This window comes from Rutilus rutilus (genome assembly GCF_951802725.1).
Source record: "Rutilus rutilus genome assembly, chromosome: 11".
Taxonomy (NCBI): Eukaryota; Metazoa; Chordata; class Actinopteri; order Cypriniformes; family Leuciscidae; genus Rutilus; species Rutilus rutilus.
This window is the reverse complement of record NC_140216.1, coordinates 4,740,690-4,763,296: the sequence shown is the minus strand read 5'-3', so window position 1 is coordinate 4,763,296 and position 22,607 is coordinate 4,740,690. Positions and strand designations below refer to the sequence as shown.

The following is a 22,607-nucleotide window of genomic DNA, read 5'->3' as shown; positions in this document are numbered from 1 at the left end:
TTTTAATTAGATTGAAGTGTTCTAAATAATTTTGGTAATGAATTAATTTATCTCACTTCGCCCACAATCTTGGATGGATTTAGCGCTGTTTGCAGTGCATTATGGGATTGGCTTCTTCACAGATGATACATGCAATGTTGTCTGTAGGATTTAAACAAAAGAAGTCAGCATAATTATGCAGCCTCTCTGTCAGGAGTGTGTTTGTGTTGCTGTACATTGACAGCTCACTATGTTTTGGCTCAGACTGAGCCTCGGTGACAAGAAATGGTTTGTAGCCATTTTTATGCAATGTCTGTCTCCCTGTAAATACAATTGTCAAGCTGGACCGGGTCTATGCTGACGTAGCTGATCGAATAGCATGGTCTTTCTGGCGAAACTTGAAGCTAGAAGCTTTACCATTATCCACTAGTCTTTTCAATAGGGCAGGTTGTGTGCTTAAATCCAGCTTAGGTTATAAATGGAAAACTTTGAGACACACATAATATCTGTGTGGCTAGAGGTTGTGATGTCTACTGAGAGAATCACACAGTGCGCATTTCTCAAACCGCACTAATGGAAAGTGTGAGCGGCGGAGTGTGTGAGCTGATCTCTGTGGTCATTTCTATCACAACTCCTCTCCTCTGGAGCCTGACCGCCTTTAATTGTGATTTCTCTTCAGGCATTATCACCATAGTTAACTGCAGAGGCGCTGTCTGTCCATGCCGACGAGCCTGAGTAAGCAGTCATGAGACGGCGCTGAACGAGAAGTGTTTCGGCTGACAGTAGTTTGATGGATATGTTGTTTCGTTATTTGCTTGATAATGAGGCTCTCTGCTCTCGAAGCCCTTCAAAATAGACTAATAGGTCCACATGAACTCATCTCAGCCCATATATGAGCAGAAACATTATCTCTCTGTGCTTGCTTTCAGAGAGATGGAGTTTGCACAGAGGGAGGATGCGGAGAAGAAGAGGCTGGAGGAGGCGGAAAAGGCTCATTTGGCTGAAATCCAGAGTCTTCAAGTGAGGGTAATTATCTGCACACACACACACACACACACACACACACACACACACACACACACACACACACACACACATGTCAGTGCACTTCACTGCATTTCATGGCAACTGTCTCAGACTGTGAAATCACCCAAAGTCCCTTTTCATTAGTCAGATTGTGAGCCCATATGGAAAAGATATATTGCAGTATTTATTGTATTGCTGGAAATAAGTACGAAACGAGCGTAGGAGCAATGTGAGAACATTACAAACCTTGTCAGTTTATCTTATGAATACTAATTAGGCGATGTAAAGCCCAGTAGTCATAAGTGATCTGGTGAAAGCAAAAGTGGATGTGTCAAACGGTGCTGTTTTCATGCACAATTAACTCTTTCCTGCCATTGACTGAATTTTCCGGCTTTCCATGTTTTTACTGTTATTCAGTAGGGGATTACGCAACAACTGAATGAGTAGGCTACTGAATCTCCGGATAAAAGCATAGGCAAAACATGAGCAGAAACAAGTGATAAAAGCATTGTATGGAAGTAAAATAATGACAAATGTTTTTGAAACAAAAAAGCTTGTTGAATTGCACTACTTAAAAAAATATGCATTGCATTAACCCTGCTTGCATTTTAATACATTGTATTTTTATGGCTTGCATTTTTATGGGCTGAAATTCAACACAGCTGTATATTGAAGCTGTGAATATTTCAATTCAAAACATTTCACACACATTTCCTTTATTAAAAAATCAATAATTCATATTCACCTTTCAGATTTCACTTTCAAAATATTCATTCTGTTTAAAAATAATGCATAAAAAAATAATACCTATAATATTTGACATGCCATTTTCGGTCCATTTTATTTCGCTTTATAAATTCGCTTCCACAAATTCAGTGGTTCAAATTCGACAGAAAATTCAATATTTGACATCCGGGAACGGCTAGCTTGGCAAGCCAGACCTACATCAAGATGTTAGGTCTGGCAACTCACCATAGACACGGCTCAATCCGAGGGGCGGGATAAACGGCTGTCTTTCAAATTCACTCTGCACGCAATAGGACAGCGCTTCAACCAACCAGAGCGTTTTCCCAACAGCGGAGCTAACGGCAAAACTACAAACACATCTTCCTTTTTTAAGAATGACTTAAGTGCCGTTCTTTGCTCTTTTCTCAAAGAAAAACTTAACTCCAAGTCCTCCAGAGTCGCGGCCAAAGCCGATTCGAAAGACTGTTCTCCAGCAGCAGCCATTCTTTGTTTTCAAGTAGCAGGGAACCGTCGCAACTCTGTCGTCATTATGTTATGCCCACCCGCCTACTCTATATACACGATGTGATTGGCCTGACCCAATTTAGGTTTTTACAGCTCGAAAGTCAACGGAGAGTTTCTAGACTACCCTGGCTGCAAAATAGATTTTGCTGCCGCTTGGGTGCGTCTAGATTTCTAGGCTAGGGAACGGCAGGAATATTAGTAGATTGCCGATTGATAATCTCCATAGCTGTTAGTCGACCTCACCAGCAGGAGGCGCAATCGGCTGTTGACGAAGAAGACTATAGATAGAGCAACAGGTGATAGTGTCATTCATTCATTCAGAAATGGAATAAGCGGTATGTAATTGTGATATATATATATATATATATATATATATATAAAGCTGATAAAGACACAAAAGCTGTGTTTACATTTAAGTCTTCACAGTTAGTTTTGCACATGTAAGCAGCTTTCTCTACCGTGAATGAGATTATAATATTATTCCCCGATGCTGATGTACAGATAAAACGTTAAATCTGAGGTAGTAGACATATTTCTCTCGGTTGTTTAGTTTTCTTAACTTTATATGGAGGGGCTGCTGCAGAACTGGAGGGGATTTCCTCAATAGGTCATTCTCCAGGATTTCCCTGTCAGGACACTTATGGACTAATACAGTGATATAAAAGACCAAACTCACACCTTATTGGGGATGTAGGCTATACCAGATATAGGAACAGGCAAGTGGACTCAGAATATGAACGTAACACACAAAGTTTCACGCTGAGCGTTTCCCAGTGAAATACTGGCATAAAGTTGGCTTGACCCTGGATATTCGATAGTCACACATTTAGGGACCGTCTCTAAAGTTACATGCGACATTGGTACACATGTTTCTAACTTCAATAGCATATGAAGAGAATGCTATTGATCACAACTATCTAAAAAGTGTGCATCATGCCTGACAGCTACATGAACAATTTACAGTTGGTTTAATGACTGCAAGTCATTCTCTTCAAATGCTATTGAAGTTAGAAACATGTAACAATGTCGTATGTAACTTTAGAGACGGTTCCTAAATGTGCGAATATTACTTACATGTTACTTGATTACTTACTTATTTTAATCAAATAAATGCAGCCTTGGTGAGCAGAAGAGTCTTCCATATATTCCATATCTATTGTGTATAAAAAACATGTGTGCTTTTGTATAGATTGTTACCCTGGAGTCAGAGCTGATGCAACTGATGAAGCAAAACGGCATCCAGATAAACAATAACAACAACAGCGCTGAGAGCCGAGCCCAGCTGACTGAGAGACTGACAGCCTTACAGTGTCCAAGGACAAGTGTCACTGGAGCGGGTGAGTCACAAACACACACACACACACACACATACACACACACACACACACATTAATTACCTAAATTATGTTTGACAAGTGTCCTCAAACCAGACCTCATTTAAACACACTTGCATAGCAGGACACACAGCAGGTCATTTATTTGAACTATTAATAGCCTATAAACTATCAGGCCTAATAGCCTATATAGTGTAGGTGAAGCACCATGCAGGTAACAGATGGGCCTCATGATCATCATAATGTGAGAGGAAACAATTAATACACAGGACAGATTTCCTTATCAGTCTCAAACTCTCAATCAAAGATGGGTTTCAGTGGAAATATGTCATTGTATGAAATTCACCCAGTAGCCAAGTTTCCATGGCTTTTAGTTTAAACCACTGTGTTAATGATGATATGATAGAGTAAATCTTGTTTTGATTTTAGTTCTTATTTTCCCTTAAATAAACAGAACAACCTGTAAAAAAAAAAAAAAAGGAATTCTTGACATAAAATAAATCTTTTTGGGAAGTTGACATGTCCGCCACTGCCATTAACACATTGTGCTAATTCTTTATAATTATTATGAAATATTTTTTCCATTTATATTTATTATATTTATATAGATTTTTTTCCATTCCAATATTTATCATTATGCATGATGATGATGATGATAATAGTTATTATTACTTTATCATTTTTAAATAACAGAAGAATATTTTAGTATTGTACACTCTTTTTGCAGTGATGCCATAGTAGAACCATTTTTTTTTCCCCAAAGAACCTTTCAGTGAGCAGTTCTTAAAAGAAAAACATTTCTTAGTGTAAAAAATATTTTAATAATCTGAAGAAACTTTTTCAACTATAACACAATATAACAAGGGCAAAAAACAAGGAACAGGTGTGAACAATGAATCACTATGGAAACTAATGAGTGTAACCATTTGCGACGGAAACAAAAGGCAAACAGCAACTAAACACAGGAAGTAAAACACTAGAACAATAGCAACAAGAATACACTTCAAATGAAGAGTCCTTTAAACTCAAGACAGGGCAACATGAAACCGTATTCTTAACGCCATGTAACCATCGATTCCAATAAAGAATCTAATTAAGCATGACAGTAGTAATAATAATCGTTATGATAAATATTTGAAGAATAATTCAATAATAATTAATGGAAAAATTTGTTACTGTATTTTTCAATACAGAAAGCTTAACGAACAATATTCATGGACACACTGTCCCTCATAGTCTCATATGTGTCAAATTAAACACGGCGACCACTTTCTAACAGTATCTCACTTTGCTCTGTGGCCCCCCCGCTTTCTCTCACTTTGAACTCTGACCTTGCATCTGCACACTACTGAGATTTTTTTAATGAAGTTAAACCAGCACTGTTCATCTCAGGCGCTTGATGCTTCACACCTCACACACTCAATTGTAATGGATGCACTGGCCCTTCAAATCTGCCTATTCTGAGTCCTCTGTGATCACTGGGATAAGAGCGGACAGCGCTGGAAAGCTGATTAGATGCATTGTGACTGAATGGGGCAGATTATGAGGAAGTGCTGCCGCAGGGACGCTTCAGTTTCCTAAAAGGCTGCAGGAAACCTCTCAGACCCGTTTCCAACAAGAGCCCATTTCATTTCAAATATCCATAAACAGCATATGGCACTACAGGACAATGCAACATATAAATAAACTAGCCAGTAGTCTGTTGTAGGATTATGTGTTTCCATCAGCCAAAATACCTGATATTTGATTGTGGCATCTGAGTTTTGTGTCCTTTTTTGCTTAAAGCTTCTTCAGTTCTTGAAAAAAATATATTTATGAAGATCCATTATAAAATTGAATCTGATTTTCAACGAAATCACAATAGACAAACACAGTCTGCTTGAACAAACAACACACAAATAATGATATGATTTCATGTACACTACCATTCAAAAGTTTTGGGTCATTAAGATTTTTTCAAGACGTTTTTGAAAGAAGTCTCTTATACTCACCAAGCTCTAATTAATTGATCAAAATATAGCAAAAACAGCAATATTGTGAAATATTACTACAAAATAGTTTTGTATTTTAATATATTTTAAAATGTAATTTTTTCCTGTGCTGAATTTTTTAGCATCATCACTCCAGTCTTCAGTGTCGCATGGATCCTTCATTCTAATATTCTGATTTGCTGCCCAAGTAACATTTCTTATTATTATTATTATTATTATTATTATTATTATCAATGTTGAAAAAAGTTGTGCTGCGTAATATTTTTAGTAGACAATTCAAATGAACAGCATTTATTTAATACTGAAATCTTATGTAACATTATAAACGTCTCTTTTGATTAATTTAATGCATCTTTTCTGAATAAAAGTATTAATTTCTTTTAAAAATATATTTTTAAATCTTATTGACCCCAAACCTTTGAACGGTAGTGTACATTCTATGACCAACTCATGCAAGAGTTCATGGTAAATCACTGTAACTAGAACAATGGAAGCCATAATTGCAGAAATGTTCTGTTTTGCTACTTGGTTGCTGTTCTGTGTATCATATTGTATTATGTAACTGTATGGATCTGTTTTGTGTGGTAGAACTGGACGAGCTGACAGGAGCCAGTGGAACTCACACTGAGAGAGACGAGAGGGTGAGACTCACTTTCACACACACCAAACACCTCTCATTCAGGCATTTAATCCAGATGCACTGATAAAGAGTGAAAGTCAATTCTAAGCTCATATTTAACAATTCATGAGTATGTGTTCAATATAAACCATTCATGAGTATGTGTAGAATGTGTCAGGTTTCTATGGTTACAGAATACTCCATTAAAGAGGGCCTGTTATGCTTTTTTTATTTTTATATTTTCACCTTTCTTTAGTGAGTAATGTTGCTGTCTGAACATGAAAAAGGTCTGCAGTTAAGCACAAAGTCACTCCAAAGTGAGTTATTCTCTATATCAGTGTCACTGTTTCTGAACTCCCTGAAGCGTAGTCTTGAATTATAAAAGGGGGACGAGGCCTGGTTGAGTTACAGTAGTTAGTAGTGTTTTGAAACTCACGGTTATGGTAAGGGGCGTGACATTTCCGAAACACGCTCGAAGTGGTTGACCAATCACAACACACTGGTCCAGCCGACCAATCAGAGCACACTCTGCTTTTCAGAATGAGCTTCATAGAGAAAAGAAGAAAAAAAAACGTTAGTGACAGACTGGGAAGAGAGGATCTGCAACAATGTCAAATATGTGAAAAATAATGTGTTTTTGAACATTCAAGCATGAAAAGCTATTCTAGTAGACCCCAAAATCTAAATAAAGGCTTTGTAAAAGGGCATAATAGGTCCTCTTTACCATTGAATGCATTTCTGTTGGATGGTTGGCCACATTTATGGTAAAAAGTCAAAAGTAATTGAATTGGTTCTCTTTTCCTACAGTAGTTCTTATGTGGGATTGGATCACAAAATAGGGGGAAAGCTAGAACATGTTACTTGTACACATTGTCATTCTTGTACGGTGATATCAAATTACAAATTATTGTTACTGAAAGTTTTTTCAGGTTACCTGAGAAAACATTGGTTACATGGTGTTCTCTCCCGGACTCAAAAGTCACACTGTGTCTCGCTGTTGTAGGTGTCTGTAATAACCTTAAACGCCTCTGCAGAGAAACAGAAGGAAGTGCTGTTGGGTCAGAAAAACTGTCAGGAAACAGCTTATTGTTGCAAAGAGCTTTCTTTCTTGTATTAACCCCCTCTCTCTCTCTCTCTCTCTCTGGTTTCTGTCTGTAGGGCTCTGGGTCTCAATCCTCCAGAGTGTCTAGTGCCACAGAGGCTGATAATGAGGGTAAATGCACCAAACCATTAATACCTGATTAGGGCTCAATTACAGGCCTAATGAATTATGCTTAAGGCCTGAGAGACACAATAAAGAAAGAAGTCCCAAATGATATGATAATGTAACAAGAGGAACAGCTGAAGTAATGAAGATTGCATCTGTACAGTAAATGTTGTATCTTGTTGAATGCTGATTTTCTCTCAATGCATGATTTTTCCACAGGCTCTTCAGCCGGTCAAGATGAGAAACCTGGCAAAAAAATACTAGACTTGGGGTACGTTGGTGCTAATTGTTCATTTGTAAATGTGAAGAAGCTTTATGTAATTGCCAGAATGAATGCAAGGCTGCTTTTATTTGGTCAAAAATTCTGTAAAACGGTAATGCTATGAAATATTATTACTGTTATAATAAATATTATTACTGTCAATAAAACTGTTTTCTGTTTTAATATATTTTAAAATGTAATTTATTCCCATGATGCAAAGCTGAATTTACTCCAATCTTCAGTGTCACATGATCCTTCAGTAATAATTCTAATGTTCTGATTTGCTGCTCAAGAACCATTTATTGTTATTATCATCAATGTTGTGCTGCTTAAAGTTTAATAAAAATAGATCAACAAAAATAAAAAAAAATATCACATTATATATATGGCTGTACTGTCACTTTTGATCAATTGAATGCATCCTTGCTGAAAAAAAGTATTAATTTCTTTAAAAATATGTCTCATGTTGGAAAATGTAACAAGCTTCTGGTAATATTTTCAGATCTTCTCTGAGGAAACGCAACGGGAAAGAGCAGAATCTAAAAGGATCTCCTGGTAAAAGGTAAATAGAGCATCACATACCTTATATAAGTGACTTCACGCAGCCTACCTGATTATGAAAGGATTTCAGAGATCATTTTCATAGCAGTGTCAGAATAAATGCTTTGTAGTTTAAGTCAAATGAATGTGAAGTACGTTCCTTAAAGGTGTGCCTTAAAACTGAGGTCTTCTGGACTGCAAGATGAAAAAAAGAGCTTCCACACTCCATCCAAGGGGAATTTTTCTTAACAAAATCTAGCCTATTATAAGAGGTCAAAATGTGCCCAAGTGTCCTTGGAGACTGATGAAAAAGGAACTGAAAAACTTTGTCACCTCTTTCACTGAGCACTTTTTATGCACCTTTTGGCTTTTCCGCTTGGATTTAATGTGCAAGGGTTTTTTTTTTTTTATATATACACACTGTGCCAGACTGCAGAACGTACACACACATTTTGCATTTGAATGACTCTTCACTGATTCAAAGAATTGCTTAATCAATGATTAAGAATTGCTCAGCAGAAGCACGGCTAAATTAAGGTTTTTATTTCCTCTGAGAATATATTCCGAAGGGTCGTATCCCACAGTGTTACAGCTTCAATAACCAGTAACTTATCTTTAGCTCCACAGGGCCTTCAGCAGAGAACAGTCCTGAAAGATGCAAGAGCAAGGTGAGAGAAAAGTCACACAGACACTCACACACACGCACATATAATGTACATGTGTGTGTGTATATATATACACACATTTAAAATGTAGGGGTCATCAAAGAGATATTAAATTCTTCAAAGTAGTTAAAGTGACTGTACAGACATTTATAATATTACAAAAGATTTCTATTTCAAATAAATGCTGTTCTTTTTAATTTTCTAATCATCAAAGAATCCTGAAAAACACTTCTCAATATTATCGTTTTTACTGTATTTTTTTATCAAATAGCCTTGGTGAGCAGAAGAGACTTCTTTCAAAAACATTAACAAATCCTATCAACCCCAAATGTTTGAGCGGTAGTGTGTGTGTGTGTGTGTATATATATATGTAGTGTATTTGTTTTTAATGATAGCTGGTTTAAAAGAAACTGCAATCCGTTGAATATTTTTCTTTCGTTGAATATGAATGCCTATTGCTTGTTTAGTGACATAATCTCCCTCTGGTTTGTTACATTTCCATTGAACAGAAATCTCTTTCCTGGCCACGCTTCTTCTCCTATTCATATTACGTGGTACTGTATCACGTCTTGTTTGTTCAGATGCAAGTTTAATCAGATGATTTTTTTTTTTTTTTTTTTTTTTTTACATAGTTTTTTTTTCTTAATTATTATAGAGATTCACACATTTAAAACTGTTTTGGACCTGAAATTGGGGAATTTAATTCAGCTGCATGCATTCTGACTCTCGTGTTTTTCTTTTAATGTATTCTTCTTCTAATACTGTACTGTACATGAATCTCACAAAAAGTGACCTTGCTCAGGCTGTGATCTTGGGATAAATGAAATCTTGCATTAATGCTTTGTGCAAATGTCTGAAGGACAGAAGAAAAACTATGGCCAGCTACCAATCAACGCCTGAGTCTAGGCGTTAAATTAGCTTTGAATGAATCGCCTCTGTGCCTAATAGTGAATAGTCCAAAATATTCAGAGAATTTACATAATCAGGCTTTGAGATGTTAGAGACTGCATCTTGTTAGAGACGTTCATTTAAAGAATGCATTCAAAGTCTTGATTTTGTTTTTGGGGTCTACTAGAATAGGTTTTCACGCTTGAATGTTCAAAAACGCATTATTTTTACATTGTTGCCGCTCCTCTCTTCCCATTCATTTAGTAACTCTCTGTTTAGTTCCTGTCTCTATGAAGCCCCTCCTCCTGAAAAGCACAATGTGCTCTGATTGGTCAGCTGGATCAGTGTGTTGTGATTGGTCAACCGCTTAGAACGTGTTTTCGGAAATATCCCGTCCCTTACCATAACCGCAAGTCAACCAGGCCCCGCCCCTTTATTCGGCGTATTCCTTGGGCAGGAATTATTATAAATGAGGAATATTGTGACGTGTTCGTTCCCGGAAGAAAACAAGACTGCTATAGAGGCGTTTCAGGGAGTTCAGAAACAGTGACCCTGATATAGAGAATAACTCTCTTTGGAGTGACTTTGTGCTTTTTAACTTTGTAGACCTTTTTCGTGCTCAAACAGCAACATTACACACTAAAGAAAGTTGCAAATGTAAAAAATGCAAATCAATGCAAATCAATTACTCAGTAACAAATTATCACGATCATCATTTGAGTGACTGTATCAATGTACTCAAAGCATTTTGTTGGGATGTTACAATAATTTTAACTGTCAATCAACATTAATTACACTGATGATCCTTTGTCACAATCAATAAAACAATCAGAACGAAAGGCAAAATAATTGCATAATTACCTCGCAAGTAATTGAGAAACAATTCATGCCAATCAACATGGTAAAAGGGTAAACGTGTCAATCAGATAACAGTGTTGTCTAACAGGTGTATCTGTGTGTGTGTGTGTGTGTTCAGGGTCCTGGTGTCTCTGATGACCTCAGCCTCAGCAGCACGAGCTCCACAGAGATCAGTGCTGTCCTGACCGATGTTAAGCTGTCCGGCCGATCGCGAACACTCACGCTCTCCTCAGATGAGGTGATGTTTGTACATTTAACCTGACGAAAAATCTGTCGCTATGACTTTCTTTTCGAATTCTCTAACGGAAATATGGTGTGTTCACACTTTTAGTTTGGTTCCCTTGGTTATTTTGGTCCGAAAATTATACATTTAGTCCTGGTTTGCTTAGCGTTCACACTGGCATTTTTAACACCGAACCTAAAGACATATTTTGCATCTAAAACAATGCTGTGCGCTAGACTGAATGCGCTCATTGTATGTGCGTACATATGATGGTATTTTTACCAGCTAAAAACTCATGAATAGCTTCTAAAATGTCTAAAGGAGTCAAAACAACGGCAGGAATTCCTTCATTACCAAACAAATGAAGATCTGCTGCAGGGAGACACATGTACTGAACTGTAATGTATCTTTTTAGGGTTGAATCTTGTGACATCACATCCTGTTTTGGTTCGTTTAGATGTCTTTGGTTCGTGTTGCGTTCATATTTCAGTCGAACCGCACCAGAGTTTGCTTGAAAACAATTCGGATGGCAGCGTTCACGCTTATTCAAATGAACCGCACTAACAGAGCAATCGCACCAGAGTTTGTTTTATTCAAACCAAACCTACCAAGTGTGAACACACCCTAAAGAATCACTTGCATGCTGAAATGTTCTGCCTGCAAAGCGTATACTATATATGAGTGTTTCTCTTGTTATTTATGCTGCGTTTATTAGAGTGTGGATATGATTGAAGATGAGGTGAGTTTGAGTCCCAGCATGGCTCTTCTTCCCACTTAAAACACTTATATTTAGTCTAGTTCTGGCATTCACTGCAGGTCATTTGTGACCCAAACAATCATTTTCTCATTTTTTCATGGATTCCATTTGTTTCCTCAAAGTATATTAACTGTGCTTTCTAGAAAAGTATATGTAAAATTCATGGAAGCCAATTCACATAAATTACTTTGCCCAGCCAGTGCCATAAGCTAGTGTGTGTGTGTGTGTGTGTGTGTCAGATTCTAGATGACGGTCCGCCTCCGAAGCCGTATCAGTGGCAGAACCGCAGTGTGACTGAATGGACATGTCAACAGGTGTCATGTTGGCTCATGGGTCTGAACCTGGAACAATATGTCTCTCTTTTTACTGCCAAGAATGTGGATGGAGAGCAGTTACTGAAGCTGGACAGCACAGCACTCAAGGTGAGGAATGAATTTGTTGGGATAATTTAGTCTCTATTCATAGTTTTCTGGAGGGCAAGACAGCCATAGAACTGTCAATTATCAAGCCACGAATATTTAGACCTCTTTAAAAGAAGAACAAAATGTTTTAGATTCATAGACAGCACCTGCTGTAGTATTTGAACTCTTGAAGTGCCTTAATGTACTAAAACAGTGATGTTAAAAGATCAAATTCAGCATACACATTATTGATGATGCATACTATACACCGGTGAGCAGATGAGCTTTGAACACAGAATATGAACACAATGCGCTATAAGGGTTATGAGGCAAGAGATGCAATTATAATGCATTACGAGCAACAACGCATTGCATTTATCTCCTGGGTTCATCTGAATATAGAATATAGTATGCATCATCTATAAGGTGTACATTGAAATTGGTCTTTTAAGATCACTGTCTTACTACATTAGTACTTAATTAGTAAATAATCTTGATCACACTACATGCTGATGGTAAATTTTAAACTTATTCTGGCATGATATTTTCCCCTACAATTCAACAGCATCTTATTTATTTATGCACATTTAGAGTTATATAAAATGTTTGTATATTACTAAATTAAATAAATATTTAGATTTTTTATATTATGCATTCTCACTTAATTATATCTACATTTTTAAGATTATCGACAACAAAAGCTTTGATTCATTTTGTTAGTCCATTAAATGTGTGCAATAGATGTTTATGTTTTAGGCAAATCTGCTTCCAGAATAATTCATGTCCCATCTGCTTTCCCAGTGATGAGAAAGTTATCTTTAAAGAGATTAGCATAGTTTCTTAAGACCCATCTGAACATCTCGTAAGTGTGTTTGCCTGTGTTTTTGGCAGGCGCTGGGCGTAGAATCCTCTCAGGATCGGGCTCTGATTAAGAAAAAGCTGAAGGATCTGAAGTTGTTGATGGAAAAAGCTCGCAGAAACAGAGAGAAAATGGAGAAACAGCGCAAGAAGGAACTGGAGCAGGTTCAGAAACAAGGCCAGAAAAATAGCAACTCCTCCAGACCAGGAGAGGGCGCTACCGAATGACAGTGCTTTTAACCCTCACTACTATCTCACCATTAGAAGTACAGATGAGTTCAGCCATTCAAGAGACTCGAAGTTCATTGCAAATGGGGCTCATTGCTATTGAGCTGCCATTGGATGAATTGAAACCAAAATGTCCAGATATGGATTTTATTTTTACTGAACAATATTCAGGTTTTTTTTCTTGTTTTAGCAGAACGATCACTGCTTTTTGGGTTCCTGTGTTTTATGTCTGATTAATATCTATTTATTTGCATATGGAGAATATGTATATGTTAACCAGAGCATATCAGCTCATAACTATCCACGGCAGTTAATAACTCTGCATTACAAGCACCTTTAGACAATGTACATATGCAGAAAACCTAAATATGAATATGTCTAACGTGCCATTTTTCTATCAAAACAAGGATAGTTTGTTCAAGGAAATCGGAACGTTTTTAATACGACAAAGCACAGGTCATAGTGATGGACAGTGTTGCTGTGGAGCGTCTCTTCATCTCAGACTCGAGTTTGAGTGCTGCTCAAAAGAACCACTACAGTCTGACGCAAACCTTACTGTGATGAGAAGAAAGCCATTCTGGGAAATGGGATATCACGGACCCTCATTGTGGATATTTCACTGTATACTTTGAACCTACCGTTCGGATCTCCTTCAACGACCTGCCAGTATTCGAGTCGAATACAACTGACGTGTTCGTTCTTCAACCGTGCTTGACACCTCAACGATCTTTGGAAGTCACGTGGTGGCAATGCGATGCTAAAGGAATCCTCCAAAGATGCGAGACTTGTACTCTAAAAGAAAAAAAGCAAGAAAAAGCCCCTCTGCTGCTTCTGTTCCACAGCGACCTGCTTCAGTCCTCTCCATCTCTGTGAGGTAGATTCTCAGTTAGACCCAAGTGCTGCCTTTTGAAGTGCTTTATGGTTTATGGTTTGAGGTTACAGGTTACGTGAACGCACGTCTCTTTTACCGGCATCCAGTAGAGCAGATGACAAATGTGCACTTAAAACAGGCCTGTATCTATATACACTACCAGGGCTTGACATTAACCCCCGCCAACCTGCCGAATGCGGGTGTATTTCAGCAGTGGCGTGTCACGCGGTCCCTCCTACTAGCCACTTTGCCGGGTTGAATTTTTTATATAATATATACATTTTTCAATTGCAGTCTTTTAAAAATGCTTCTGAAGTAATGTATGTTGTCAAAAATATTGAAATGCTAATTACCCGCAGAATAGATACACGAAACCAGCTGCCGGTCTTGGCGAATGTTCACGCAAACACAGTTAGTGAAAGTAAACAGTTGAGAAAGAAAACGCATGTGTAACAGTATAATGGATCGTCTTAAAGTGACAGCAGCCTAATATTCCTGCTGCCAAGTTATGAGATAATATTAAAAATATCTACGCGGCAGTTTTTCCCCATGGTATCAATGTCGAAACTGTGGCCAGTGAAAATGCCGAGTGGATGTAACTTTGGAAAACCACTATACACAGTGGCTGGTGAGCAAACAAGTTAATGTCAAGCCCTGTACACTACCATTCAAAAGTTTAGGGTTAATAATATTTTTTTAATACTTGCAAGGATGCATTAAATTGACCAAAAGTGACAGGTTTTAAACATTGATCATTATAATAAGTGTTTCAGCAACTTAGAATGATTTCTGAAGGATCATGTGACTTGGAAGAATCCAGCTTTGATCACAGGAATAAACTTTTGAATGGTAGTGCATGTTATTTTATCAGTATAGACTTTATTCGGTTTGATCCCATTGTGTTTTTATCAGTATTTGTCACACTCACACAGAGAGCACCGTGACGTGGTAAATAAGTCTTTTATAATGTAATTTACTGCATAGAGTAACCAACATAGCCTCTATCAATTTATCCTGGGTTGTATTTAAAAATTTATGCAACACATTGTCCTTATGTATCCATTGCAAGTATACAAAACACAGTAGCCTACAGACGTCGCTTTTGCATTTTAGATTCAGCTTTGACGAGTCGTACAGTATTAACCACCGCGTTCCTTTCACTGCCCAGTTTTATCTGTCCATATCACATAAACATGCTGTTCTCCCATCTGTGATGATGATGTTCATGTTTACATTACTGGTTATTTCCATAGCAACACGAAGGCAGCTTCAGTGGTACTTGGGCACTGTACAGAGAGCATTAGGCAGTGCCTGATGACCCTGTGGATTTATTATAAGCACTCAAATGGGACTCCATGTAAGATTATATTCATTGTTACTTACTGAATTATTTATCTCTAATAATTTGAAGTCTGTCATAGTCTATTTATTTTTGTTCCCAATCAAAGAAATGTCTGTAAATCAGTTCACGTTCTTTATTTATGAAGCAAAAAAAAAAAAAAAAAAACAGTTTTGCATTGTAATCAAAAAGTCCGATAATTAGTTTCTTCATTATCTCACAATGCTCTTGTGAAAATATCTTTAAATGCTCGTCTTAACATTGTGAAATGCTTTCTGACTGGAAAATAACCTGCTGTAGATCCACATCTAACCTGCCTATCCATTTACGATATACTGACTTTTCCTATGTGAAAGTTAAAGCAATAGCTTTTTTAGACTTCCATGAGGAGACCGAAGAACGGGTCTGTCTGTTTGAATATGTCTGTGTGCAAGGATAATCATGTACTGATTCGAGGACAGAAATGTGGTTCTCTTTCGTGGGTTATTTTGTTGTTTCCACCATAAAGCAGATTCGGTCAGGGCTGCACGCAACGCCTGAGAAAAGAGCGTTAACCTGTGTATTTTCTTTTGTCATACCCGCATGAGGGACCTTAATGTGCCATAGCCCTACCCATTCTTTCCAAAATACTCAATTTTATCTTATTTTTGTTCATGAAAAATTAAAAGCCTTGTGAAAGTTTGTCATGTTGGACTGTAAATACACTTCAAATGACACGTTTGGTCAGAGAACTACAATGAAAGATCATTCCAAAGTGTCTCGAGTTGTTCATGTTGTTCATGTGTAAGAAGTTTGATTCGGGTGTGGATGTTTTGAACGTTACAAAATTACATTTTGGCAAATCGGTTCTGAACTTGTATGAGAAATATGATAATTCCAAACATGTCTCAAAGTTGTTCATGTAAACAGTTCGTGTCCAGTTGTTGAATTATTATACATGTGATTTGTATGATCTCAAATGAATCTATCAATTTGAGACTATCAATTTGTCGCAGCATCCCTGAAATCACAATCAGGAGTCTCTTTAGTCCCTGTGTGTTAGCTTTGAGGTCACCTATGTATAATGGCTAAAAGATGCTTTGTAAGATTTTGTCTTCCAGGAAAACAAACAAAAAACATTGATGACTCATCATGCACTACACAGATTTTTGTCTAATCAGATGCTCTGAATAAGAATGCTCCGCCCCCTTAATACCACCTGCAACCAATTAGCAAGCTGCTTTTTTTAAAGGATATTTCCTGCCACAAATGTCCTATTTTAATATGAAAACACTTAACACAGAAAAAGCCTTGTTACACAAACCTTGAAAAACTCTTAATGTATTGATTTAGTAGGCTACATAAGAAACTGTTATAAGCACATCTGAAAGTGACTGACTTGTGGAAGCAATACTGAACATCTTATGTCAGCTTTATGGTGTTTATTTTCATAAATGCAACTTTAAGACTATAATTCACCTATGTCATCTATCCAATAGTTATCCTAGATCACAGTTTTGACAAAGTAGGGTTTTGCAAGACCAATATGTGACCTTGGTTAACTTTTGGTTAACCTTTGCCTTTTGTAATCATGGTTTTGCCCAAAATAATACCGTACAGTCATTGTAGGCCTAACTGTAATAGCCAATCATAGTAAATCAGTATGGCCGCTTCTTCTGCAAACATTACGTTTACTCATTTAGCAGACTTACAAATGAGCAATTCATTTTAAGGAGGCAAAACAGAAGTGCTAGATAGCTAAACAAAGTTTCACAAACCGTCTAAACAAGCTAGAACGTGGAGGGGTTAACAAATTGTGAAAGCAAAGAGGAAGACGTTTGTTTTTAGCAGGATGTAGTAATGGAAATCAAAGACTTTAGGATATTTCTGTCATGCAGTCGATATTTGAGTGTAGTAACAATTATATTTTGGCGGATATCGTGGTAGGTAGGCTACAATAAATATATATTTTTTGTAAAGGTAAACTTATAGTGTTTGCCCGGTTTAGCATGCTATGCATTGACCTCTTCCCCTCAGGCTATTAATAGTCAAGACTGTGACTGGCTCCACCGATTGTATTACACAGCTACGCTCACCGAATTCACAAAGCTTTTGGGAATCACGTACATTTACTGAAAAACTGTTTCTTCCGGATTAATCAGTGTGTATGTGTGAGATATGAGCGGGCCTGGAGCAGTTCTCGGTTTAGCTGAGGAAGATGACCTAGAGGATTTGTCGCGGCGGGAAGCAGCGAGGCTTTTAAAGGCACGCTTTCTAGACGCGCTCACGCGTGACGATGCAGCGGAGGTTTCTAAAATCCTTCGCACCACCAGGATCGACATAGACGCTGTGTTAGACGTGGAGGACCGCGATATGATCCTTGCCTCGTATAAGAAAGGTAATTCATGAATGCAACACAACAGTCGCTCTTTTACCAGAGAAATCATTGCACTGCGTGACTGCAATTAGTTATCCAGCCACAGGGTGGAGCCAGACTACCAGTAACACAAAATAAAGATCGTCTATGAAATCACCCTCAGTGAAGCACGCTAAATAGGCCTAAGGCAAGGGTACTTGAACATAAACGGTGTCCTGCAGTGTGATATGCTATATATTTAATCTAAAATCTTTTTTTTTTAAATAGCATTTGTTCAGTTGTATAATCATACAGGTGTTTTTTATGTATCAAAAGCTTTTTGTACTAAATTAGTTTGTCACAACATCCCCTCAAATAAAAAATAAGGAGTTTAATGGCCTTTAGGTTTTGTGTGTTAGCTTTAAGGCCAACTATAAGGTTGTATACTGCTAAAAGTTCACTTTTTTTGTATGATTTTGTCTTCTGGGAAATCAAACAAAAAAATATTGATGACTCATCATGCACTACACAGGGTTTTGTCTAATCAGATGCTCTGTAGAATGAAAATGCCCCGCCCACTAATACCGCCTGCAGCCAATTAGCAAGCTGCTTTTTAAAAGGATATTCCCTGCCCCAAGTGTACTATTTTAATATGAAATATGTGAACACACTAGGTTATTGGCTACCAGGTTATAAGTTGGAGACATCCTGGGCGATGGGTCTTCACGTGTGTATGATGTACAACGCTTTGAAGAGTGCCGTAGTCCTTCTGCAGAACGGGGCAGCGGTCAACAGGAAACCTAATGGGAAGACGCCTCTACATGTGGCCTGTACTGTGTCTAATGCTGACTGTGTGGAACTTCTGCTGGACTGGGGCGCACGGATCAACAGCATGTCCCTCAGTGGACACACACCTTTACACCACTGCATTACATCAGAGTCTTTGGACTGTGCCAAACTTCTTATTCTCAAAGGTCCGTACATTTGAAAAGTCATGATTACACATCTAAAACTAAAATTATGACAACAACAAAAAATACCTTTTTGTTGCTTGTAAAAAAAAAAAAAAAAAAGTGTTAGCTGAAATAAAAATAAAATGCATATTATAATAATTTAAAAAAAACTTATTTTATTTCAGCTAAATCCCAAGGCAATATTTTTCTATTTAATTTAGTTTAATTTAGGCCTGGTTTCACAGACAAAGTTTAGATTAAGCCAGGATTAAACCTTAGTTCAATTAGGATGTCTTAAAAAAAACATTACTGATGTGCATCTTGACACAAAACAATGGCACTGACCTATTTTAAGATTTGTCAGTGCAAATTGCTTTCAGTTAAAACAGCTCAAACATGCATTCTAGTCTGGGGCTTAAGCCTTGTCTGTAAAACCAGGCATTAATGTAATAAAATGTACTGTACTGAAATAAAAATGAATAAAAACTATATAGACATATTTAAAAAAAATAGACAAAATTACTAAAACTTTAACTAAAATTAAAATGAAGATGGAATATATGCAAAAAAAACTTTTAATTTGAACATTTTTATTAAAAAAACAATTTTAATAAAAAATATTATTTAAATATTAGCCTATATTTAAAATAAAATTATAAAAACTATAATAGTATTTGAATGATATTAAAATAACACAGCTTAGTTAATCTAAAAAGAACAATCTGTCATTATTTACTCCTGTATGACTTGCGTTCTGTGGAACACAAAGATTTTAACTGTGTTTGTCCATATAATGAAAGTCAATGGGGTCCAAAACAACACTGGACCTCACTGACTTTCAATGTGTGGACAAAAAACACTTCTAATCTGACTTCAGGAGCAAATGTCAACATGCCCAGTGAGGAGAACCAAGACACCCCTCTGCACACAGCGGCCCGCTTCGGTATCCCTGAACTGGTGGCTTTATATATTGCTCAAGGAGCTGACATTAATGCAGTCAACGGCTACAAGGAGACGCCTCTGATCACTGCTGCATTCTGGGCCATGGACGTTCGTGAGCGAACCTACAGCTCAGACCACCATCTTGTCTGCCGGATCCTGTTGGACCACAATGCTAACTTATATTTATATGAGGAAGACAAGAAGACGGCGTTGCACAAAGCGTGCTGGAATTATGACCATGTGCTTATCCAGATGCTCCTGGAGGCCGGTGCCGAGACGAACACTATGGATGTCAATGGATGCGCAGCTATACAGTATCTTCTGAAGGTGACGCAGATCAGGCCGTGGGCCATTCCTGAACGCTGCTATCAGCTGCTGCTGAACTACGGAGCAGCCCGAGTGTATCCGCCACAGTTTCACAAGGTACATCACTCACCCTTTATTATTTGGGTATATTTTGATGGTCAGCTGGAAGCTGTTGGCACTTAAAGCGGGTCTTAAAGTATTACCGGTGTTGTTCTTGGTTGGTAAGTAGGTGTTGCAGTCGTGTCATGAATACCCCAGGGCAGTGGAGGTGATGGTCAATTCTTATGAACACATCAAGCACACTAAAAAATGGAGAGCTGCCATTCCTGAAGCTATATATGAGGTCAGAAACTAACTTTTTATACACTGCAAATAATGGAATTAGTATTTAATAATGTTTTTTTATTATTTAATAAAATATTAGAAAATTCACAAAATACATAATAAAATATATTCTTTTTATTATTATTTTTAAATATTTTTAAATAAAACAATTATTATTTTAAATTTTAAAAGTAGTGTGAAAATAAGCTGTTTAAAACTTTTTTTGGAATTTTTGGAATCTTGTTTACAAAATATTTAGAGCATCAAATCATCATATTAGAATGATTTCTGAAGGATCATGAGACACTGAGGACTGGATTAATGATGCAGAAAATTCAGCTTTGACATCTTTAAAATATAGTATAATAGAAAACATTATTTTAAATTGCAATAATATTTCATATTTTTTACTGTATTTTTGATCAAATAAATGCAACCTTGGTGAGCATAAGAGACCTATTTCGAAAACATAAAAAAATATTATTGATCCCAAATATATATTGGGCTGTGTAAAGAAAACAATATTTTGTGATGTTTTTACTTGAAAATGAGACAATGATATTTTACTGTTTTTTTTGCAAAGTGTCTTCCAGTTGTAAGGCACGTTATTTTCTTATGCATTTCAAACTAAATATTCAGACTTGACTTAAGCCTCTGCAAGCCTTGAATGCAGCACACAATGAAGTAAGCTATTTATTCAAGAAGTCCATTAATGAAGTGTTGCTTTTTCAGCCGTATCTTTTCTTCTTCATTTAGCGGCACAGGAATTTCTATGACTCTCTGTTTGCCGTCTGCACCAACAATCCACGTACCCTACAGCATCTGGCCAGATGTGCGATACGTGCCGCATTGTCCAATCGCTGTGAATTGGGTGTCCAGCGACTCGTTCTTCCTTCATCAGTGAAGAAATACCTTCTTCTGGAGCCTGTTGGAATCATATACTGACATCATATTCTGCATTACAGACATATGACTGCTGAAGAGTCGCCATCTTTTACATAAATCCTCCATACATCACGTTTGCTTGTCAGACATTCCACATTAGATGTTTCATTTACATCATTTGATCCTTTACCAGCAAACAATAATTGTTCCGATTTACTTAATATGAATATTCGATATGAAATATAAACAATGAATCATTTTATATGAATGCTAATAATATCACTATTAATTACGACACTCAAAGGTTATTGGGCATTCCGCACATCCATAAGGCTCATGTCTATCTGCGCTAATGAAAGTCAAGTTTTAAGCTTGTCTGCTAAGACTGTAGATCTTTTTTGAGGGGGAAATGAACAATGGAAAGCCATATTTAGCATAAGAGGATAATATCATGGAGTACGCCAACAGCACATTACAGATAACAGCTGAATAGGATGAGATGTCTAAGCCATTAGTCCTTTGGTCAAAGGAAAAACTGAAGTGCTTATCAGGCTTTAACCCTGAATAATGAGAGCTGACACAATAGTCATGGATCCTCTTTAAAGGGACCTCAATTAATTTAAGCTATAAAGGGGTTTAAAGGTCTGTCTTTTTGACAAGTTAAAATGAAGAAAAAAAAACGGGGGTAAGTTGTAACTATTTCAATCTGTGCAATCAGGAACTAGTTACAAATCCCCTGATTCACTTTGCACATGCTCAGTTTAGTCGATTAGCATATGTTAGAGTGGAAAAAACAATTTTGAGGTATGAAAGTTAACTTTTTTACTTTGTTTATTTTTGTTCTGGGAATTTCAGCTTTATAGTTAAACATCAAATTTAAATTATGTTTATTGTGTGTCTGTGTAGATATTTTTCATGCAAGTTGTTAGTGCTAATGTTTTGCCTGTTAGCTGTAAGGTGAGCTAGTTCATGGCTACAAGACTCGGGGTTAGTTGTAACAACAATGAAACGTTACAACCTAACCCTAACACCTTACACACACACACACAATATTCAATTTCAATTTTATTATGGCCAATATTATGACTGACAGTAACAAACATGCTTACACAAACACAATGTTCAAGTGTTCAATTTCAATTTATTATGGTCAATTACTATGACTGAGAGTAACAAACTTACACACACACACACACACACACACACACACACACACACACACACACACACACAATGTTACTTTTCATTATGGCCAATACTATGTCTGACAGTAACAAACATGCTTACACACAAACAATGTTTGTGTTCAAGTTAAATTTATAATGGTCAATTACTATGACTGAGAGTGACACACACACACATACATCAGTTATATTGAAAAGTCAGTGTTGAATAAAGCTTTCAAACCCCATTTTTGTGTGTGTCAAAATCCTTATTTCATTATGTTACATATCACCCCGGTGGATATCATAATGTTACATCTCACTCCAGGGTTTGTTACAACTAACCCAGACTATGGGGTGAATGTAACAATTCACTCCTCGTGTTTGAAACTAAACCATGCA

General features: G+C 37.0%; 2 protein-coding genes across 5 annotated transcripts in view; both read left to right on the top strand.

The window, feature by feature from the left end:
• Positions 1 to 15,446, top strand: part of ppp1r9a (protein phosphatase 1, regulatory subunit 9A) — a 57,473-nt gene extending 42,027 nt beyond the window's left edge. For all 3 annotated transcript variants that reach the window (XM_084423166.1, XM_084423167.1, XM_084423168.1), the window contains exons 10-19: positions 909 to 1,005; positions 3,446 to 3,593; positions 6,170 to 6,222; positions 7,359 to 7,413; positions 7,627 to 7,678; positions 8,172 to 8,231; positions 8,829 to 8,877; positions 10,739 to 10,858; positions 11,840 to 12,022; positions 12,893 to 15,446. In XM_084423166.1, coding sequence (XP_084279292.1) covers positions 909 to 1,005; positions 3,446 to 3,593; positions 6,170 to 6,222; positions 7,359 to 7,413; positions 7,627 to 7,678; positions 8,172 to 8,231; positions 8,829 to 8,877; positions 10,739 to 10,858; positions 11,840 to 12,022; positions 12,893 to 13,087 — 1,012 coding nt within the window. In that variant the 3' untranslated portion in view covers positions 13,088 to 15,446. The remainder of the gene's footprint in view (positions 1 to 908; positions 1,006 to 3,445; positions 3,594 to 6,169; positions 6,223 to 7,358; positions 7,414 to 7,626; positions 7,679 to 8,171; positions 8,232 to 8,828; positions 8,878 to 10,738; positions 10,859 to 11,839; positions 12,023 to 12,892) is intronic.
• Positions 15,447 to 17,073: 1,627 nt separating this feature from the next.
• On the top strand, positions 17,074 to 22,452 carry asb4 (ankyrin repeat and SOCS box containing 4). 2 transcript variants are annotated; one of them, XM_084422845.1, is made up of 5 exons: positions 17,074 to 17,674; positions 18,307 to 18,606; positions 19,463 to 19,950; positions 20,063 to 20,176; positions 20,914 to 22,452. In XM_084422845.1, the coding sequence occupies exons 1-5, from the start codon at positions 17,455 to 17,457 to the stop codon at positions 21,100 to 21,102; spliced, it is 1,311 nt and encodes a 436-aa protein (XP_084278971.1). In that variant the 5' UTR covers positions 17,074 to 17,454; the 3' UTR covers positions 21,103 to 22,452. The 2 variants fall into 2 exon arrangements, with proteins under 2 accessions (XP_084278971.1, XP_084278972.1); XM_084422846.1 differs by lacking the exon at positions 20,063 to 20,176 and having other exon boundaries at positions 17,312 to 17,674.
• The last annotated feature ends 155 nt before the right edge of the window (positions 22,453 to 22,607 follow it).

Excerpts from the sequence above, each read along its gene's own strand:
- asb4 (XM_084422845.1), top strand. The coding sequence starts at position 17,455 with ATGAGCGGGCCTGGAGCAGTTCTCGGTTTAGCTGAGGAAGATGACCTA. Across the intron at positions 17,675-18,306 it reads CCTTGCCTCGTATAAGAAAG|GTTATTGGCTACCAGGTTAT; the intron begins GTAATTCATGAA and ends TGAACACACTAG. Across the intron at positions 20,177-20,913 it reads TTCCTGAAGCTATATATGAG|CGGCACAGGAATTTCTATGA; the intron begins GTCAGAAACTAA and ends TTCTTCATTTAG.